We start from the raw sequence: 22,690 nt of genomic DNA, 5'->3' as shown, positions 1-22,690 counted from the left end.
TTACTGATAATACGATAACCTTGTCTTTTCCCTTTCCAACGTTGCTAGAAATGTAACTGCGAACAAACAAAAAAGTGAAAGTGCCCCTTGAAGTGTATTATCTAGTATTCCTAAGTGTTCTACCGTAAACATCTGAAGTATGTAAAGTGATTCTGGTGTAAATATAATAAATATTTATCTTTTATATAAATATATGTTGAAGTGCTTCTTTGTTGTGCCTGTCTAGCTAAGATTCAGTGTACTTACCTACAGCTCACATCTTCCTCTTAAGATGAGCCTGACTGCTCTGCCACTCTACCAGTATTACCCAAATTGGTTGTTTACAATTGTTCGAATGAACAATTGACCGAATTTAAAGGGCCACAATTGACCTTTTCACAATTGACCGAATATATATATATATATATATATATATATATATATATATATATATATATATGGGTTTTGGAGGGTTTGGGGTTGTGGGGGGTTTCCCCCCACATATATGGTACAATTGACCTTCACAATTCGGTCAATTATGAAAAGGTCAATTGTCATTCGAGCAGTTGTAAAACGATCAATTCGTATACAACCACTCTACCAAGATCCTGAGCTAGTACAGACTGATACTAAAAGTTTGGGATCTGCAAACCACTGGGATAGCTTACTTAAAGGCTTACTGCCAGTAGGACTTTAAGAAATCTCCCCTAACAGGTATGTGGGGGAGGATATGGGGATGCCAACTGTGAGGACATTCAACTTTTATTGAAGGGACCAGTAGGTCCTACATGATTTTATTGTAATGTTTTTTCACCTTTTGTATTCCCTTGGAGGATGAGTCTGCAAACATGCCGTGGAATATGGCAAGAAATTCTGTTTAGCCTCTGCCACTTTACTATTATTTCTGGGGGTTGGAATGGATCCTTAGCCCTCCCCATAATATCTGACCTTAAGTGCTGGTGAATTACTATCACCATCGTAGTCCTCTTTTAGAAAAAGCTAAATCGGTGTCTTTCCCTTGCAGAAGCGTTTGGAGCAACAAAAGCAAACACCTGCACCAAGTACAACAACTACTGTTACAACTACCAACTGCCCAGCAACCACAGCTGCAACTCCTCAAAAAGTAGTGACAGCCCCTTTAGCAAGTCCTCTTCCGCCTGGGACAAAGGTAGTGCTTACCACGAAAATGGGCTCACCGTCAACTGTCTCATTTCAGCAGAACAAGAATTTTCATCAAACCTTTGCCACTTGGGTGAAGCAAGGGCAGCCTACAACAGGTGAATGATATTAAGAATCTATTAGCATTTATAAAATATTTTCATACATTTCATCCACTTTCGATCAAGCCAATGCTGCAATTGCTTTATTTGGTTGTGCCTTTTCTTTTTCTTTTCCACTGACATTCGCTATTGATTACAGTAAATGTAGAGTCATAATTTAATACAATACTAAAATAATGACGGTTGATTGGCTTTTTTTCCCATGTTTTGGTGTTGCTCAGTTGTACATCCTTTCGTTTTCCATTTCGAGCCTTTGTCCCACAGTGTAACACACAGCTTTTAACAGTGGATAGTTTCCACTTGTTGATCGAAAAATGTCAGTAGAATAATATTTGTTGATTTTTCATGTTGATATTTTGGGTGGCTTTTATATGATTGTATATGACCCAGGCTCTGCTTTATATATTTGGTATGAAGCTTGTGTCTAGCATTATATACTGTCATAAGCCAATGAAGAGTGCTTGCCAAAAAGATAGGCTAAAATGTGCAAAAGAGGTTGGTTTTAGAGGGAAAAGTAGAATGAGAGGGCAGTATTCGGTGATTTAATCGAATCCAAAATAACAAATGAATTCATAACTAATCCAAAACAACGAAAAATAACAAAGATTTTTGGATAAAAATATATATGGGGTTGAAGAAACAGGTGGGGAGGGGGATACGAGGAAGCTTTCAAACATAGGGGAACGGGGTGCTTGGGGGTCCCAAAATAAAAAGGATATTCTCCAGAATGGGGTCTGGCGTGGATTCAAATGCTCTTTGAATATTCCCCGTAAGGCTGGGAATTCTTGGTAAAGAAAAAATCAGTTTGTTTCACTTCTAAACTGTCTTTCTCCTAACAACCAATCACTGGTCTCTGGGTCATACTGCCCCAGCCAATGACTGCCCTCCACCTAATGCCCTCCTCTGGCAGCCAACTTCAGATTTTTTCCGCATGTTTGAGTGGTGGGAGTCTTCGTGATTAGCTCTCGGGTTTTTTACTGCTTTTTGTGATTTTTCTTAGAGTTTAATCTATTTTTCCGGTCAATTGAGCCTCAAGGTCCATCAATCCATCCGATTAACAGGGACACGTTTTTGGACTTTCAACGCCCCTCAAGGGCGAGATTTCATCGAGTTCGCTTCTTGGAGGATTCCAGCAGATTCTTTGAGGCCTAGACCATGTGGTCATGGCAGAGGAGGAAAGACTCAACACCTCTGTTCAAGGTTGGCCCAGGATGCAGCCTATGGAACATCTACTCAGACGATGGGCACTCCCTGTACCCCTACTGCCTGCATTCCGACCAAATGCACGTGGAGGATGACTGTGCGTTTTGCAAGGATATGGTTCCCACGCACCATGAAGGATTGGCGCAGGCGTCTCACCGAATGGCTCGAGGCCAAGGCCCATGTTATGGGTGAATCTTGGCAGCATGACTTCCCCCAGCCACAAGAAGAAACCTGAGTGGTCTTCTAAGACCTTTGCGGGTGCTCCGGCGACGGGGGCCCAACATGAGGTTAAGCACCGCAAGTCTGCGGTCACCGGGAGTGCCATTGCGACAGGCCAGGGCGGGCACAGTGTCTCCAGCACCGCCGACCACGAGCCAACGCTCCGGTTTGGAGAAGAAGAGGAAGCCAGACCTGTCATGAGCACTGCTCCCGAGAAGCCAAGTCAAGCCCAGCATCCCCGGAAGCAGGCTCACGACCCTCGTCCCCGGCTCCAGCAAACCCCTATTGGGGCCCTTTGGACCATGTCCTGGCGCCTCTGGCGCCAGGCTCATAAGGAACCTCAGTCCCGGCGCCAGGGGCGCCGGGCTCATAATTCTTGCAAAGGTGCTTGGGTGGACCTACCTGTAGCAGACCATGCTGCATACTCACCTTTGCAAATGCTGGCAGGATGAAGTCCCCAGCCTTCTACTGGGAGGAACTATTCCCTGAACTGGGACTTCTTTCTTACCTGGGTGGGGCTGGTGCCACTCCTTAGCTCTGGAACACAGGAACTCTTTTACCTGGGTGAGGCTGTGGAAGAAGACACCCAATCACTCCAACACTATTTAAACCACACCCGATTGGGAAAACGTGCTTCACGTTATTCTGTATCTGCAGCAGGACACTCACCGAGTCAGCTCCAGCATTCCAGTGACATCTCCAGCTTCAGCTCAGCAACCTGTGGAAGAAAGACACGAGAACTATACTTACCATCCAGGAATCCAGACACCGGCATAACCTGCAAGCAAAAGAAACATAAGGTTAGCAAGTTGCAACACGTTCGCAGCCGCGCTCGCTTACCTGATCCATCTGTGCTTTCACAGATTCTTCGCGGCCTTCTCTTCAGCAGCCTAACGGCACCTGTAAAGACAAAGAACATTGTTAAGTAGGAATCGGGTGAAGGCGGCCGCATTTACTTTTCTTACCTGCTTTTGTGCGTGTATTACGATCTCTTCAACCGCAGCAGCCCGGCACCTGAAAACAAGAAAAGACATTATTTAAGTGCCATTAAAGATTGCAAGAAAGCCTAACACTTACATGTTTCCCCACGTGCATCCGCGACTGGGAAAGTGCCCGCAAGGTCCCGACACCTGCAAATAAGAAAAGGACATTATTGAGGTGTCATTGAAATTCCCATACCTACGTACAACCGCACGTGTCGCGCTCTCAGTGACCACGCCCTCCGCATCCAGGCACCTGAAAAAGACAATGCAAAGACTTCATTAAAGGTGCCCATCTCTTCAAGACTATAAACTCTTTATACCTACTGGCATCCGCTCGTGCAGTAACGGTGGCTTCACCTTTTGGCATCTCAGCACCTGTGCCACTTCTAAGGCCACAAAAGACTTTGAGGATCTCCAGTGACGTAACTGGAACCCACGCACCCCTGCATAAGTCGCAGGATGGAGAGCCCAGCATTTATACGCCTAAGGTGAGCGCTCACCAGGACATTGGACTTTCGGAGAGTTGGCGATTAGTGAGGAGGAAGTCCAGCCAAACGGTCATTAACCCTTTTTTCTTCCGCCTGCAGAAACCTTTCCCTGCAAGCCAGACGGTCAAGAGGAAGCCCAGTCCAGAGAGTCATCCGAGCTCTACGCTTCTCAATTGAAGAGACTATAACAGTTCAGCCGGGACCAGCGCCTCCGTGGGAATCAGGTGAGCGTTACAAGACCACCCGGGTAAGCTTCTGGAGAAGGCCAAGGGGAGAGCAGCGCGCTGACCCTCCCTCCACCGCCCCCCTTCCCCAAGGTTAAGGCCTCAAGCTCGACCAAGGTCGTGAAGGCCCAGATTCCCCCGGCAAAGCCTTCCATTTAAGGAATGGTGGCATCCCTAGCAAAGGCTGTGGATGCGAGTTCCCAGGGTACGGCCCCCAAGGTGAGAGTTTCCCTGCCTGCCAGGAGGGAATAGTATTTTCAGCTCATAGAGAAGACACCGGAGAAGGTGTTGCCCATCATCTCCCCGAAACAGTTTCCCCTGGTCGCAGAGTAAGGGGTGGGGGGCGCGGTAGTCCTGCAGGGCACGGACATATTCTCTGAGGAGAAGCGTTCTACTCTCCAGACCATTTTGGAAGTGAAGTTCGTCGAGGTCAAGTCCTACGGGAGGGATCAGACGAGGGAGAAGTGGAGAGTGGCAATGAGACCAACAAAGGTGGAGCAGGGCATCGAGGATTTAGAGGACTCTACACCGCTGCCGCCGCCGCTCCCACCTCCGCTCCCACCTCCGCCACCTCAGCAACCACCTCAACCCCCAGTGGACATTTCGGTGGACATTCTCCAGGCACTGCACACCTTGTGCTTGGAGATCCGGATGAGGATGCCCCTTCAGCCGGCGGGAGACCCCTGCGGCACCTGGGCCTTCAGGCAAGCCCCCGGCCGAGAAGAGGAGAGTTCACTCTCCCCCGCCTTGTCACCCTTCGCCTGCCTCCCCTCCACCGAGGGAGGATACAGACCCAGACACAGCGACAACGGGCACGGACTATGACGGCGGGTTAGGAGACCTCCTGTCTCCGCCGCCCAGAGCCTCCCCGCCAGACGAGATAGGCTTGTTCCATGCCATGATCTCTAGGGCCTCTGAACTGTTTCAACTGATCCCCGAGGAAAAGAAGAGGGTTTCCTGTACCAGCGCCGCCAAGCTAAGAGGAAGACCGTACTTTCGTTCCCGCTATTGGACGAGATTTGGGTCGAGGGACTGTCCCATATGAAGAACCCGTCCTCGGCCCTGGTGAAGAGGGACAGTTGCGAGAAAAAGTACAGGGTTCTGGACTCTTCACCCAAGTGTTTGAAGTCCCAGCCTTCCCCGGATTCGGTGGTCTCGGCGGCAGTGAGGAAGAAATATTCTGGCTCTTCCGTGTCAACTACCTCCCCCTCCCCTGGACAGCGAGGGGAAGAAGTTGGATGCCATGGGACGACGAGTCATCACGTTGGCAGCAACGACCATCAAGGCAGCCAACGCCCTCGCCATCGTGGCACGCTACGACAGCGAGCTCTGGTTTAAGATTGCTCCCCTCATGGACTTCCTTCCCGATGACAAGAGAGCAGAAGCATTGGAGATCCTGCAGGAGGGCATTGGACCATGCCATTACAGTGGCCACTGACATTGCCGACACAGGATTCCACCAAATGGGCAACAGCGTTTGCCTTCGTCGGCGAGGATGGTTAAGGGCCACTAACTTTCGCCAGGATGTGCAGTCAAGGGTGTTGGACATGCCCTTCGACAGGGACAATTAGTTTTGAAAAAATCATGGACGAGTCCCTTCAGGCCATCAAGGCGGACACCAAGACAGCTCGTGCCTGGGGTACGCTGCAACAGCGACGGCCGTCCTTTCGGACCAACGGTGGTAAATCCCAAGGTTCCTCCAAAGGCTTCGGTGGAAGCTCTTCGTTCTACCGTCAACCGTCCCGCTCTTCAGCCCAGGAGGCCTACAGGAGCCGCAACAATTCTGGAGGAGGTCGCCGTCATCGCCAAGGTCCCCAAGGCAGCGCATCCACTGCGAAGCAAGATGTATCTGTCCGTGATGTCTGGCGCGCACTCCAATGGGAGGCCGGCTGGCGAACTTCGTCAACGTGTAGAAGTCCATCTCCACTGACAGTTGGGTGCTGGACTCTGGCCCACGCACACAACCTTGAATTCTAACAAAATTGTCCTTGCATACCACCAGTGGCCAGGCAGGAAAACCACGTCTCTCAGCTACTGCTTGAGGTGCGGGCCATGCTGAAGATGGGCGCGATAGTTTGTCCTAAAGAGGCTCCGGGACTCCATGTACTCTCAGTACTTCCTCATCAAGAAGAAGACTGGAGGTTGGAGGCCCATCCTAGATCTCCGCCGTCTGAACAAGTTCATCAAATCCCAGAAGTTTTGGATGGTCACCCTTCAGCACATGCTAGGACAGCTGGAAGAAGGGGATTATCTATTATCGCCGGACTTTGAGGATGCCTATTTTCACATCCCCATTTACAAAGGACACCACATGTTTCTGCGCTTCGTGGTTCAAGGGCAACATTACCAGTTCCAGGCCTTCCCCTTCGGATTGAAGTCTGCGACAAGGGTTTTCACCAAGTGCCTGGTGCCAGTGGCGGCACTGCTGCATCTACGAGGGATCCACGTTTACCCCTACCTGGACGACTGGCTAATCAGAGCGAAATCGATGGAGATCGCCGTCAAACACATGGCGAATTCTGTCCAGCTGCTGACGGAGCTGGGGTTCTCGGTGAACTATGCAAAGTCCTGCTTGGTGCCATCGCAAGACACGCTGTTTCTGGGGTCTTGGCTCAACACAGTGTCTGTCGTGCCTGGTGTCTCCGTCAGAGGAGAGTATAGCGGCCATCCTGGGCGCAAGGTACAACGGCTGGTGACCCTGAAGATCGCAAGGGTGAGGTCCATCAAGTCCCTTCTCGGCATGATGTCATCATGCATATACCTCATTAGTCTGTGCAGGCTACGGATGCGCCCACTGCAAAAGTTCCTCCACGCACGTTGGATTCAGGTATCGGGAAGCTTCAAGGACAAGATCACTCTCGACAAGAGTTTCCGTCAAGCGAAACGGTGGTGGGGAGTCCGCGCTCATCTGTCGGTGGGCGCAGACTCCAGACCCCACTTCATCAGGAGACAGTCACGATGGACGTCTCGCTGGAAGGATGGGGCACGCACACCAGACGTCTCCACGCAAGAGGCCTGTGGCAGCTGCAGGAGAAGTTGTTGCATATCAACGTTCTGGAGCTACGGGCAGTGTTTTGGGCTCTCTGTTAGGCAGAATCCTGTGCAGTGCCCTTCAGGAGCACTACACACAATTAAGACTACAAGTTCACCTTTGGTACAAGCCTGTACTGCACTGTTTAAAGTGGTAGCAGTAGCGGAGCAGCCAGAGCAAATGAGCAGTAGTAGAAATTACACACCGGACCACAATTACTATGACTCAAGCAAACAATGACTCAAGGTTTTTGGTTGAAAAGTAAAAGTACATTTATTTCTAAACCATCTGTTTGTAAAACACTTCACTTCTATTAAATTAAAACCACACATAAAATGCACTACACCCAACCAATTCTCTTTGTGCAGAACAACTCAAGGTAAGTATCTTATGATTTGACTGACCGGTGTTGTGAAACAAGAGACGTTACCGGAAATACATATGCGATCACTTTTTGACAGTAATGACAGTTCGGTCTTACTAAAGATACGCGTATCCGCGGACAGAAATGTTACCTGGGTAAAAACACACTTAGCACCTCCTGAGTTACCAAAAGAGAGTTGGGGGCATGAATCATAGGCAATACTTTTGTCAAGGCAGACAGAATCAGAGAACACTTTCTGATCGGAAGATAAATCAATAGGCCTGCGCCAATGTCAAGTGGATCCGGGTTCCTGTTGTCGCGGATCACACAGTCAGACAGTTCAAGATTCAACATTGCCGGGAGTACTTGGATATTGTCAGCGGAGGAAGCAAAAGTTATAAGAGGGAAGGAAGACAAGGGCAAGCGTTGGATGAGGAGAAAAGGGTTCACCCTAGTTCCTCGAAGCTGGACACAGTACCGTATTCTTTAAAGAAGCTGCTGCCACGGCAGTTGTTCCTGGTAGTCTCCCGCAGACTCACAATTCCTGGAGCTTCAGTCGTGGGGACAAGAAGGACGACGTCTGGAGTGAGCTGCACTACCCAGGCCAGGGATGAGGCCAGCAGCAGCGACAGTGAATAAAAGGTGCGCTCCTTTAAAACAGGAGAGGCTCTTCAGATGGCTATCCGGACCACTACAGCAGGGTGCAGCGATTTCGACCACGAAGAGGATCCTCTGGCTGTGGAAGATGAGCTGGTTGACCCCACCAGGCTCAAGGGAAGAGGACTCCGGACTGGATCTTCTCTGGTCGTTGAAGGGTAGATGACTCAGGACTGCAGCAGGGCTTCACCGGGACTCGGTAGTTGCAGGATCCGTCTTCTTCTCCTCTTCTCTTAGTTTCCTTGTGGTTCCAGTGGTGACTCTGACTTCCAGCCCAAGAGTCCTGCCTTTTATGCGAAAATCCCCCATTCACAGAGCCTGGCTGTCAATCACGCAGCAAGGGGGTTGTCCGGGCCGGACAACCACCTCAGCCAATCATGGCAAAGTGCGACTTAGGTTTCCTAGGATACCCTGTGCAGGGGGTGACTACACCCCTCCCGCACATTCAGCCCACCTAGACACCCAGGCGCCAAGAGGAGGGCTTCTTGGCAGACTCCCGCCAGAAGACTGTGAACAAAGAAGCCAAACCTGGTTTGCCGCGCAAAGTAAAACACAAGAAGGACTTTAACAAAAAGAAATGGTGAATAAAGCCGACCGGAGCCAAAAGAAAGAGTATTTGGTCAAGCGGGTTTATGTTCAAGGCTAATATAATAGCCTGGAACAATACCAAGTTTAGTTAGTATAATCGCGGTAGAAATGTTAGGGTAGATACCACTGCCACCAGCCATGTCTAAATGTTAAAAGAGCAAAACAAAGCTCAGAGAGGCACAGACAAAACGGGATAGGAATTAACCCTTTCCAGTACTCCATGTAAGAAGGGGTGTACTGGGTCGTCTGTAGTTTTAAATAACTACATAAAGTAAATGACACTTTACCTGTTTCTGGGGGCAGTAGTCAGCCCCAGAAAAAATGGAGTCAGTGGGAAGTCTCAAAGACAACCCTGTGTCACTGCACTGAAGGTGCTATGTAACACACACAAAAAGATGGGGGCTCATGGAGTGGTGTGCTCCAGAGCCCAAGATCACCCAAACAGTAGAAATACACATGGCAAAACACATGTAAGAGTGGGGAAAAAGGCTCACACTCTTACCAATTGGAAAAAATAAACTCCAGAAATCTAGCAAAGCTGCTGGGGGATTCACTAGGTAAGGGAAATTAGCCATAGAATGAGAATTCTCCCCAACACCCTCAAGTCTTTCCCTCCGTCCCTCAAGGGAAAGGTGGTATAGGTCTTCACTCACAACACCACCACAATGTTCTATATCTGGAAACAGGGGGGGCACCATATCCTCTTCGCTCTCCAGAGAGGCTCAGTGCCTATGGCACTAGGCCGTTGCCCAGGGGATGTCGCTCGTCCTATTTCATCTGGCAGGAGTGAAGAACACCGTCACCCACTCCCTCAGCAGGGAGCTGCGCTCTTGCCACGAGTGGGGGCTTCGGCTGGACCAAGTGGATGTTCTGGTCCGACGATGGGGCAATCCCCAGATCGATCTGTTTGCTACGGCGACGTACACCAAGTGCCGGAGGTTCGCCAGCAGGTTTCCCCAGCTGGGGAGCATGGGGGACGCATTCTCATTCCCTTGGGATGGCCTGTTCCTGTATGCGTTCCCTCCGTTGCCGTTGCTTCTTCGACTAGTTAATCAGCTCAGACTGTTCCCAGTGCAGGATGATCCTCATCGCACCTGCGTGGCCGAGACAGATATGGTACCCGGACCTTCTGGACTTGTCAGCGTCCCCTTCAGTCAAGCTTCCGGCGGCCGCATATGTTCTCGCCAGAGAAGGAGGTGCTATTCTGCACCACGATCCAGGGTCGTTGAACTTGCAGGCCTGGCTCCTGCAGCGCTAGAGTTTGGGGGATACGATATCCCGGCAGACTGCAAGGAGGTACTTGCCAGGGCAAGGGCTTTGTCTACACTGAAATGGTGCAGTTATAAGTGGAAGAGAAAAACACAGGTTTGGCAGAAAATGTCACAAAACCACAGCGCTTGTATGAATAAATATTAAGAGTGCACATAGGCTGCAGGTGCCTGAGAGGTGTGGGAGTACTGCCAAGTACAACCCACTGTTGTGGAAACAATTAAAGCACGGGCAATTCTCAGTCGCACTGCTCCCAAGAGTGCAATATAGGCACGTGTTGCAAGTAATTGAAGAGAGATGTGGTTATGAGTCGATGGATTTATTTGCAAAGTAGCCTGACAAGTGTTTCGAGTTTAAACCGACTCTTCATCGCAGGCTGTAAATGGGAGATGGGGACCTAAGATAAATTGAATGAAGGACAGTGCCAGAAAACTCTCACGGCTTCGCAATTGCAGTCATTTCAGCACAGCAGGAAAAGCCAAAGTGATGTGAAAGAAGCTTCCTTTCACATCACTTTGGCTTTTCCTGCTGTCCTTCATGCAATTTATCTTAAGTCCCATCTCCCATTTACAGCCTACGATGAAGAGTCGGTTTAAACTCGAAACACGGCTACTTTGCAAAGATTTATCTCTACATCCATTTCTGAAATATTTAACTAAAGTCAGAAAGTTCTTACCTAAAACAACCATGGATGAAACTTCTGCGTACTCAAATGATTGAGTCCCAGCTTCTATTTGCCAACGTAGTTATCTAAAGAAATGAGCCACGTGTGAGAAACCCTAAGTGTTTGTTTACGGTTATGTTTATGCAAACCGGGAGGCGGGAGCCGGCCACACTACCGAAGGCCCACAACAAAGGCCCTGTCTACCCCTGTCCACCACGGTACGCCGGATCGCCCCCCCCTGAGTGTCTGTTTCCCCTAGCCCCCCCGTGAGTGTCTGTGTTCCCCCATGCCCCCCGCGAGTCTGCGCCCCCTTGCCCCAATGAGTGTCTGTGTGCCCCCTTACCCCCGTGAGTCTGTGCCCCCTTACCCCCGTGAGTGTCTGTGTGCCCCCTTTCCCCCGTGAGTGTCTGTGCCCCCTTGCCCCCGTGAGAGTCTGTGTGCTCCCATGCCCCCCTTGAGTGTCTATGTGCCCCCCACCGTGAGTGTCTATGTGCCCCATGCCCCCCGTGAGTGTCTGTGTGCCCCCATTCCCCCGTGAGTGTCTGTGTGCCCCCTTGCCCCCGTGAGTCTGTGCCCCCTTGCCCCGTGAGTGTGCCCCCCTTGCCCCGTGAGTGTGCCCCCCTTGCCCCGTGAGTGTGCCCCCCTTGCCCCGTGAGTGTGCCCCCCTTGCCCCGTGAGTGTGCGCCCCTTGCCCCATGAGTGTGTGCCCCCCTTGCCGCCCCCATGAGTGTGTGCCCCCTTGCCCCCCGTGAGTCTGTGCCCCCTTGCCCCCCCATGCCCCCTTGAGTGTCTGTGCCCCTGTGTCTGTGTGCCCCCATGCCCCCCGTGAGTGTGTGCCCCCCGTGAGTGTATGTGCCCCCATGCCCCCCGTGAGTGTGCCCCCTTGCCCCCTGTGTCTGTGTGCCCCCTTGCCTGTGTGCCCCCTTGAGCGTCGGTGTGCCCCCTTGCCCCCGTGAGCGTCGGTGTGCCCCCTTGCCCCATGAGCATCTGTGTGCCCCCTTGCCCCCCGTGCATCTGTGTGCCCCCATGCCCCCCGTGCATCTGTGTGCCCCCTTGCCCCTGAGTGTCGGTGTGCCCCCTTGCCCCATCAGCATCTGTGTGCCCCGTGAGTCTGTGCCCCCTTGCCCTCCCGTGAGTGTCTGTGTGCTCCTTTGCCCCCCGTGAGTGTCTGTGTGCCCCTTTGCCCCCATGAGCATCTGTGTGCCCCATGAGCATCTGTGTGCCCCCTGCCCCCGTGAGTGTGCCCCCTTGCCCCCGTGAGTGTCGGTGTGCCCCCTTGCCCCATGAGCATGTGTGCCCCCATGCCCCCCGTGAGTGTCTGTGCGCCCCCATGCCCCCCTTCAGTGTGTGTGCCTCCCGTGAGTCTGTGTGCCCCCATGCCCCGTGAGTGTGTGCCCCCATGCCCCCGTGAGTGTGCCCCCATGCCCCCCATGAGTCTGTGTGCCTCCATGCCCCCCATGAGTCTGTGTGCCTCCATGCCCCCGTGAGTCTGTGTGCCCCCATGCCCCCCCGTGAGTCTGTGTGCCCCCATGCCCCCCCGTGAGTCTGTGTGCCTCCATGCCCCCCCGTGAGTCTGTGTGCCCCCATGCCCCCCCATGAGTCTGTGTGCCCCATGCCCGCCGTGAGTCTGTGTGCCCCCATGCCCGCCGTGAGTCTGTGCCCCCATGCCCGCCGTGAGTCTGTGTGCCCCCATGCCCCCGTGAGTCTGTGCCCCCATGCCCCCGTGAGTCTGTGCCCCATGCCCCCGTGAGTCTGTGCCCCATGCCCCCCGTGAGTCTGTGCCCCATGCCCCCCGTGAGTCTGTGCCCCATGCCCCCCGTGAGTCTGTGCCCCATGCCCCCCGTGAGTCTGTGCCCCATGCCCCCCGTGAGTCTGTGCCCCATGCCCCCCGTGAGTCTGTGCCCCATGCCCCCCGTGAGTCTGTGCCCCATGCCCCCCGTGAGTCTGTGCCCCATGCCCCCGTGAGTCTGTGCCCCATGCCCCCCGTGAGTCTGTGCCCCATGCCCCCCGTGAGTCTGTGCCCCATGCCCCCCGTGAGTCTGTGCCCCATGCCCCCCGTGAGTCTGTGCCCCATGCCCCCGTGAGTCTGTGCCCCATGCCCCCGTGAGTGTGTGCCCCCATGCCCCAATGAGTGTGTGCCCCATGCCCCAATGAGTGTGTGCCCCATGCCCCAATGAGTGTGTGCCCCCATGCCCCCAATGAGTGTGTGCCCCCATGCCCCCAATGAGTGTCTGTGTGCCCCCATGCCCCAATGAGTGTGTGCCCCCATGCCCCAATGAGTGTGTGCCCCCATGCCCCAATGAGTGTGTGCCCCCATGCCCCAATGAGTGTGCCCCCATGCCCCAATGAGTGTGCCCCCATGCCCCCGTGAGTGTCTGTGTACCCCCTTACCCCCGTGAGTGTCTGTGCCCCCTTACCCCCGTGAGTGTCTGTGCCCCCTTACCCCCGTGAGTGTCTGTGTGCCCCCTTACCCCCGTGAGTGTCTGTGTGCCCCCTTACCCCCGTGAGTGTCTGTGTGCCCCCTTACCCCCGTGAGTGTCTGTGTGCCCCCTTACCCCCGTGAGTGTCTGTGTGCCCCCTTACCCCCGTGAGTGTCTGTGTGCCCCCTTACCCGTGAGTGTCTGTGTGCCCCCTTACCCGTGAGTGTCTGTGTGCCCCCTTTCCCGTGAGTGTCTGTGTGCCCCCTTTCCCGTGAGTGTCTGTGTGCCCCCTTTCCCGTGAGTGTCTGTGTGCCCCCTTTCCCGTGAGTGTCGGTGTGCCCCCTTTCCCGCCGTGTCGGTGTGCCCCCTTTCCCGCCGTGTCGGTGTGCCCCCTTTCCCGCCGTGTCGGTGTGCCCCCTTTCCCGCCGTGTCGGTGTGCCCCCTTTCCCGCCGTGTCGGTGTGCCCCCTTTCCCGCCGTGTCGGTGTGCCCCCTTTCCCGCCGTGTCGGTGTGCCCCCTTGCCCCCAATGAGTGTGTGCCCCCTTGCCCCCAATGAGTGTGTGCCCCCTTGACCCCCGTGAGTCTGTGCCCCCTTACCCCGTGAGTCTGTGCCCCCTTACCCCGTGAGTCTGTGCCCCCTTACCCCCCGTGAGTCTGTGCCCCCTTACCCCCCGTGAGTCTGTGCCCCCTTACCCCCCGTGAGTCTGTGCCCCCTTACCCCCCGTGAGTCTGTGCCCCCTTACCCCCCGTGAGTCTGTGCCCCCTTACCCCCTGTGAGTCTGTGCCCCCTTACCCCCTGTGAGTCTGTGCCCCCTTACCCCCTGTGAGTCTGTGCCCCCTTACCCCCTGTGAGTCTGTGCCCCCTTACCCCCTGTGAGTCTGTGCCCCCTTACCCCCCGTGAGTGTCTGCCCCCTTGCCCCCGTGAGTGTCTGCCCCCTTGCCCCCGTGAGTGTCTGCCCCCTTGCCCCCGTGAGTGTCTGCCCCCTTGCCCCCGTGAGTGTCTGCTCCCTTGCCCCCGTGAGTGTCTGCCCCCTTGCCCCCGTGAGTGTCTGCCCCCTTGCCCCCGTGAGTGTCTGCCCCCTTGCCCCCGTGAGTGTCTGCCCCCTTGCCCCCGTGAGTGTCTGCCCCCTTGCCCCCGTGAGTGTCTGCCCCCTTGCCCCCGTGAGTGTCTGCCCCCTTGCCCCCGTGAGTGTCTGCCCCCTTGCCCCCGTGAGTGTCTGCCCCCTTGCCCCCGTGAGTGTCTGCCCCCTTGCCCCCGTGAGTGTCTGCCCCCTTGCCCCCGTGAGTGTCTGCCCCCTTGCCCCCGTGAGTGTCTGCCCCCTTGCCCCCGTGAGTGTCTGCCCCCTTGCCCCCGTGAGTGTCTGCCCCCTTGCCCCCGTGAGTGTCTGCCCCCTTGCCCCCGTGAGTGTCTGTGCCCCCTTGCCCCCGTGAGTGTCTGTGCCCCCTTGCCCCGTGAGTGTCTGTGCGCCCCCATTCCCCCGTGAGTGTCTGTGCGCCCCCATTCCCCCGTGAGTGTCTGTGTGCCCCCATTCCCCCGTGAGTGTCTGTGTGCCCCCATTCCCCCGTGAGTGTCTGTGTGCCCCCATTCCCCCGTGAGTGTCTGTGTGCCCCCATTCCCCCGTGAGTGTCTGTGTGCCCCCATTCCCCCGTGAGTGTCTGTGTGCCCCCATTCCCCCGTGAGTGTCTGTGTGCCCCCATTCCCCCGTGAGTGTCTGTGTGCCCCCATTCCCCCGTGAGTGTCTGTGTGCCCCCATTCCCCCGTGAGTGTCTGTGTGCCCCCATTCCCCCGTGAGTGTCTGTTATTCCCTCTTTGCCCCCCGTGAGTGTCTGTTATTCCCTCTTTGCCCCCCGTGAGTCTGTGCCCCCTTGCCCCGTGAGTCTGTGCCCCCTTGCCCCGTGAGTCTGTGCCCCCTTGCCCCGTGAGTCTGTGCCCCCTTGCCCCGTGAGTCTGTGCCCCCTTGCCCCGTGAGTCTGTGCCCCCTTGCCCCGTGAGTCTGTGCCCCCTTGCCCCGTGAGTCTGTGCCCCCTTGCCCCGTGAGTCTGTGCCCCCTTGCCCCGTGAGTCTGTGCCCCCTTGCCCCGTGAGTCTGTGCCCCCTTGCCCCGTGAGTCTGTGCCCCCTTGCCCCGTGAGTCTGTGCCCCCTTTCCCCCGTGAGTGTCTGTGTGCCCCCATGCCCCCCTTGAGTGTCTGTGTGCCCCCGTGAGTGTATGTGCTCCCATGCTCCCCCGTGAGTGTATGTGCTCCCATGCTCCCCCGTGAGTGTATGTACCCCATGCCCCCTGTGAGTGTGCCCCCTTTCCCCCGTGTCTGTGTGCCCCCTTGCCTGTGTGCCCCCTTGCGCTCCGTGTCGGTGTGCCCCCTTGCCCCCCGTGAGTGTCGGTGTGCCCCCTTGCCCCGTGAGCATCTGTGCCCCCTTGCCCCGTGAGCGTCGGTGTGCCCCCTTGCCCCGTGAGCGTCGGTGTGCCCCCTTGCCCCCGTGAGCGTCGGTGTGCCCCCTTGCCCCCGTGAGCGTCGGTGTGCCCCCTTGCCCCATCAGCATCTGTGTGCCCCCGTGAGTCTGTGCCCCCTTGCCCTCCCGTGAGTGTCTGTGTGCCCCCTTGCCCCATGAGCATCTGTGTGCCCCCCGTGAGTGTCTGTGTGCCCCCCGTGAGTGTCGGTGTGCCCCCTTGCCCCCCGTGAGTGTCGGTGTGCTCCCATGCCCCCCCCGTGAGTGTCGGTGTGCTCCCATGCCCCCCCGTGAGTGTCGGTGTGCTCCCATGCCCCCCCGTGAGTGTCGGTGTGCTCCCATGCCACCCCGTGAGTGTCGGTGTGCTCCCATGCCCCCCCGTGAGTGTCGGTGTGCCCCCATGCCCCCCCGTGAGTGTCGGTGTGCCCCCATGCCCCCCGTGAGTGTCGGTGTGCCCCCATGCCCCCCGTGAGTGTCGGTGTGCCCCCATGCCCCCCGTGAGTGTCGGTGTGCCCCCATGCCCCCCGTGAGTGTCGGTGTGCCCCCATGCCCCCCGTGAGTGTCGGTGTGCCCCCATGCCCCCCGTGAGTGTCGGTGTGCCCCCATGCCCCCCGTGAGTGTCTGTGTGCCCCCATGCCCCCCGTGAGTCTGTGTGCCCCATGCCCCCCGTGAGTCTGTGTGCCCCATGCCCCCCGTGAGTCTGTGTGCCCCATGCCCCCCGTGAGTCTGTGTGCCCCATGCCCCCCGTGAGTGTCTGTGTGTGTCCCCATGCCTTGCTCCCACTTTCATTTTGGCTCTGTGTACCCCCTTGCCCCCCTTACCTGCCTTCTACCCCCTTCCCCCTCCATAAATCCCTCCTCTTCTACCATCTCCCTACTCCCCGTCCCACTTATTTCTCCCTCTTCTTAGCCTTCCCCCTCTTAGCACTTACTCTTATCATCTGTTACTTTGACCTTTGATAGCTTGTCTGTCTCCCCTCCTCCTCTCCTTGTTCTTCTCCCTCCTCCCCACACCCCTGCTTCTTAAATTTGTCACTGACAAATTTGCACAGTAGCGTGTCTTGTTCTTCTCCTTCTCCCCACTCATATTCCCCTGTCCCCCCAGCCATCCTCTTGTGTACCTCCTGCACTACATCAATAGTCGTCAGACTTAGTAATGTTACTGCTTGCTTTGTTCTCCTTTTCCCTTCCCTCTTGCCTTACTTGTTCTATGCACTTGCACTATTAGAAATGTCGACAGGCCTATTATGATAGTTATTTTTCACATTTTGTATTGTTTCAAGGACTTTAACTGAATGTGACTGTATTTTCCTATGTTCCCTCCCTCCTTGAAGCGCGTTGAAACACATTGTGTATAGGCGCTATATAAATAAACAATCAAATGTACAAAGTGGATCGCATCTACTCGTTACCTGATCAGCAGCGTCAGGCTCGGCTGCTAGTAACTCCATCAAGCGCGTGCACAACCCTTTCGTTCGTTTTGTGTAGAACGTTGTCTTGGTAACCGCTAACGTTTCGCGGCGGCCATTTTGGATTGGTAAATGTAGATTGTTGAATAATACATCTACCGTGGTGAACTGCTTGCTGCGATTTCTTCTGTAATCAAGAATCTCTCTAATGTGTCAAACATAGTAGAGCTAAAATAATGTGATTACTAAAATCGTTCACCAAAACAAAAGGTAATAAGTACCTAACTGGTCTACGTGCATTTTACACAACAAACGTTCTATAAGTATCCAATTCTGCCTGCAAAACCATATGTTTACCGCATTCTACATGCATAAATCGTTAATTACAGTTCTCTACGTTTGTTTATTACTTCTAATGGGTGCATGGAACAGATAAAGGTATAGAATGGTGTAATATTGTCATACTGGTAACGTTCCTCATAAATAGACATTCTGTTTACCTCTAATCAATAAGTGGAAAGGAAAATAAAGATGTAACCAATATAAAAAATGTGATGGGATATTAGATTGAGAAGACAAGCGCAATAAATACAATTATGACACATTAAAATGAACAAATAATAATAAATAACAGAAAATAAATCACAAAAAATCAAGAATATAAAATGAAATATAAAAAAAGTATCATAGAAAATAGTTCCACAATTAGTTGTATGTATCCAACTTTTTCACAGGAAGCAACTTAGATCAAACTTTGTTCATTCCTTCTGGTGCTAAAGCACCTAATCTTTCGATCCAGTGTGCTTCTTTCTGTGCTCTTAATCTTTTCATGTCAATACTCTGTCCTCTTGTGGGTATAACTTCCAATACTGCAAACCTTAGTTGTGCAACTGTATGTCCATTCTCTTGGAAATGTCTAGCCACTACCGATGTTTGGTTGTTCAGTCGGATGCATGATTTGTGTTCATTCATACTCGAACTTTGCGTGCAGTTTCTCCTATGTAGTTCTTTGCACACTGATATTTAATCGTCTAAATCACATTTTCTGATAAGCAGGTGGCGTGTTGTTTGAGTTTTATCTTCTCTCCAGTCCTAGGCTGTGATACTATGGATCCTTTCATCACGTTGTTGCAAGGGTACGTGCCTGGATGTTTATCTGGTAATTTCTGTTTACTTTGACTGTGTGTGTTTACCAATAAGTTCTGCAAATTGTTACTTTTATGATAGGCAAACGCAGGTGGATTAGCAAAGAGATCTTTTGTTCTGTTGTCATTCTTCAAGATATTCCATCTTTTGAGGATACTATCCTTTATTTGACGACTTTGTATTGAATATTTAGTTACGGAAACTAGATCGGGACTATTTAGTTCCGGTCTTTTTTGCAGTAGTTGTACACGATCTTGTGCATTGGTTTTGGCTTGTGCTGCTGATAGATCTTCTTCCGGATAGCCTCTGTCCTGTAATTTTTTGTGTAATTTGTTTGTTTTATTTCACACTCTGTTTGATCACTCACAATTCTCTTTATCCTTAACATCTCACCAGAAAGTAGATTCCGCAGAATGCTTGGGGGATGGAAACTCATCCTGTGTAAAAGATTATTTCTGTCTGTTTTTTTCGTGTATAGAGTTGTTGTGATCTTATGTCCTTCAATGACTGCACATCTAAGTAGTGTACATTAGGATTTCCTATCTCCATAGTAAATTGTATGTCTGTCGATGTAATTTAGGTATACCAGAAACTCCTCCAATTATTGATTGTTACCTAACCAGACACCAAAGATGTCATCTATGTATCGTACCCATTTCTTCAAGTTACCTTTCCATCGTGAGTTGTTGATTAAATGAGTGGCTTCAAAGTAATACATGAAGGAATTTGTGTATGATGGCGCCATGGTAGCACCCATCGCCGTTCCAGTTAGTTGATTGTAGTACACACCATTGTATTCAAAACATGAGTTTGTTGAAATAAACTTTAGTAATATCATCAAAAACTCCTTGTTGGCTCCTATTGGCCCTGCTTGCAATAAAAGCTTTTCTACTGCATCTTGGCCAAGACTATGATGGCTGCTTGTGTATAAACTGGCTCCATCTATGGTAAACAGATTGTCACTTGTTGCTAGTTCAATTTGTCCCAGAATTTGGAGAAGGTGCGCTGTGTCCTTAACATAAGTGGATGTCTGTTGATCGGTTGGAGGAAGTAATAGATGTAAGTACCTAGTGGTCGCAAGATACTTTCCGTAGCTGCTACTGTAGGCCTTCATGGTGGATTAATTAATTGTTTATGTATTTTGGGTAAAGTATATAAGTGTGGCATTTTGGGATATACAGTTAGTAAATACGGTTTTGTTTTGTTGGTAATCCAGTCGTTCTCTAGTGCTGTCTCTAATATTTTTTCCAAATCCATCTTGATGTTCCTTTTCGGGTTAGGAGGTGCTACCCGTTTCAGAAAAGAAAGTTCTAAGTTTCAATTTGCGAACTAATTTTAATAGTTTGACCTTAGTGTTAAATCTGTTACTACTGTAAGTAGGCACAAATGTAAGTCCTTTCTCTAGTGTTTTTACCTCTTGGGCAGACCATACTTTCTTCGAGAGTAACTACTAGCTTCGATTTGTTTGTAGTCGTGTCTGCATCCTTTGATCTTTTCTTCTTGCCTCTCCTTTTCCTCTTCCTCTTAACCCTAAAAAATCACTTCCTTGTGGGTTAGAAGGTTGTACAAATCTTGTATTGACTCCTGATGTGCTAGCTGTTGTATTATCAGTTGTGTCTGAATCTGAACTGCTTTTGTCGCTGGACTGTTTATTATGTCGTTGTCCTTGATTGATATTTGTCAGCCCACGTGTATACCTCGTTATTTAGATAGTCATAAGTGTCTCTTCTAAATGTTCTTATTTAGCAGGCTTCCAAATCCTGTTGATAACTTTCGAGTTTGATGTTAATATCGGCCAATATTTCTGCAAATGATTCAGCATTGGTTGTATCAGAAATGGCCTTTGATACAACTTCGATCTTTCTCCAATTGTTCAATTCTTTAATTGTTAATAATATTAAATCTAAGGAGCACTTGTTAAGGATCTGTTCCCACTTCTCTAAAAATTCTCTGTTCTCTTTACATAAAGTTGGATGTAGTGGTATTTGTTAACCCTCTTGGAATCTGTTGTGCCTTGTAGTATCTACTAAGGGTGACTGCATGCAATTTCCAAGTCTTATAGAATATTCCAACTGTTTTATTTTACTTTGCGGATCTTTCTTGATGGTAGTATGGACTGTGTCTTTAATGAGACCAAGGATGGAAACTGCCTCGGCGGCTGAGATTCAGGCCCTGTAAGGTAAGCCACCGTAATTGACTTTTCACGACACGAGTGGTGCTGCAGACACACCCCTCCTTCAGCCAAGATGCCGTTGCACTTTCATCTAAAAGAGCCCTCAGTGTTACCTGCCTTCGTCGCCGGCTGAAAGGACTTTGCACTCGCTTGATGTGGCTAGAGCGCTGAAGTTCTATGTGGACCGCAAAAAGAGTTTCCTTAAGACGTTGCAACTTTTTGTGAACTTTGGCCCTGTGCGTACTGGGAAGGCCCTCTTCAAGGCTTCCATTTCCAGGTGACTCTCTGGCTGCATCACTCATTGTCACCGGTTGGCAGACAGTTGTCTGGCCGTCTGAGAGCCCATTCGACCAGAGCGATCGCTGCTAATACAGCCTTCCTGTCTGGTGTGCCCCTGCTGGATATCTGCAGGGCTGCTACGTGGAGATTCTACTGCGTCCACAGGGATTCCAGAGAGGAGTCCAGAGTCGGCCAGGCAGTGCTGCGAACCTGTTCGTTTGAAGGTTAGCCTTGTGAGGAGGTAAGAGATGCTTAATGTTGAGATGCTTAATTATGAGCCTTGCCACCTCCTGTGGTTGTGCATGTGTGTTCTATTTATTCTTTATTCATGAGCATGTGAATCCATGCCAGACACCATGCTGGAGAAGTTACAAGTTACTTACCTGTAACTGTTGTTCTCCAGCATGGGTCTGGCATGGGTTCACATGCGAACCCTCCCGCCTGCCCCTCTGTGGCTCTTTCCTTGATCCTACTGCCACTTTACGTGCTACCAAATCTGAAGATGGCTGCCAGACGAGGGACTTAGGTGGAGAGCAGTCATTGGCTGGGGGCAGTATGACCCAGAGACCATTGATTGGTTGTTACGAGAAAGACAGTTCAGAAGTGAAACTGATTTTTTTCTTTACCGAGGATTCCCAGCCTGACTACGGAGAATATTCATGAGCATGTGAATCCATTCCAAACCCATGCTGGAGATCAACAGTTACAGGTAAGTAACTTGTTCCTTTTTTGTTAACGGTTCGTTGTTAATTCTGTCATTTGATTTGTTTAAATCACATGGAACCGAGAGCGCATTAAGTTCGTTAGGTACAATTTCATTTTTGTCCAATATTCTCCCCCTAGTGAGTCCCCCAGTAATTTTTGCTGGACTCTTGGATTTTTAATCAGTTCTCCTGAGTGAGCGCAAACTTTTTGCCCCCACTCATTCACTCTTTTACTTTACTTCTGGGAATCTTTTTCAACCCTTTTGGTTTTATCTTTTTGGCGTAATGCTTTCCTCCTTCTTTCAAGGCACCTGCAATGTATTATTGCAGCACACAGCACATTGTGTGCAGTGTTGCTGGGAGCTCTTAGATCTACCCTTTTTATTTTCCTTGTGATGACTACTGTTTCCAAGGATAGGGGGGATATGTTCTAGGACGGGTGGATAGCTTAGGGGTAAACATGCTCGGACACGGAACAACACAGGTTCGATCCGCGCTTAGAAACCTCTGTATATTAAACGCGTTATAAATAGCCAATAGCAAATTACAATCATGCCTACCTTTTTATTTTGTGGAATCGGCACACCACGCCTTATCTGGAGTGCTGAGGGGACACAATATATCCCTTTTTCCACAGCTCCTGTAACTTTCTAGTCTAGTTTCTAGCAGCTGCAGTAATGAACACATGGGTCACCATTGCACTAAAATGGTGCCCATCTTCTTTTTTTTTTTTTACAAACTCTTAACGACTTGTCCTTTCTTGAGCCTTCTTCTGCCATCCTGGGTGAGGGTAGGTCCTACTTTTGTCTTTGTCAGACTTCCATTGGGAAGCCCGCCTGAGGGTGCTAGCGTGTCTGGGAGGGCAGGAAACTTGGAAAGCACGGAAACTTTGCAGGTCTTTGTCCTCCAGTCTGCTTGAATCCACTTCTGACTGGGAGGCTGGCTGTCACCTTGGGAAACTGCACAAAGACCTTGGCCACAGCGGCCTGCAATGAGGACTGCACACCCTACCCAGAGGTGGTCAGGTGCTGGTTATGTACATTAGATTTATGTTGTAATATGCATATAACCAGCACCTAAACACTTGTGGGTAGGGTGTGCAACTCAACCCTATCTCAACCTGCTGAAAGTGAACCCCAACTTACAGGAGCACCCCTTAAATAT

At 51.7% G+C, this 22,690-nt stretch overlaps 1 protein-coding gene across 6 annotated transcripts in view; it reads left to right on the top strand.

The window, feature by feature from the left end:
• Positions 1 to 22,690, top strand: part of BPTF (bromodomain PHD finger transcription factor) — a 2,119,711-nt gene that overhangs the window by 1,103,879 nt on the left and 993,142 nt on the right. For all 6 annotated transcript variants that reach the window (XM_069655028.1, XM_069655026.1, XM_069655024.1 and 3 more), the window contains exon 18: positions 1,004 to 1,256. In XM_069655028.1, the coding sequence (XP_069511129.1) occupies positions 1,004 to 1,256 (253 nt within the window). The remainder of the gene's footprint in view (positions 1 to 1,003; positions 1,257 to 22,690) is intronic.

This window comes from Ambystoma mexicanum, chromosome 3q (genome assembly GCF_040938575.1).
Source record: "Ambystoma mexicanum isolate Mex_15411 chromosome 3q, UKY_AmexF1_1, whole genome shotgun sequence".
Taxonomy (NCBI): domain Eukaryota; kingdom Metazoa; phylum Chordata; class Amphibia; order Caudata; family Ambystomatidae; genus Ambystoma; species Ambystoma mexicanum.
The sequence above is the reverse complement of the archived record's forward strand: the minus strand, read 5'-3'. Positions and strand labels throughout refer to the sequence as shown.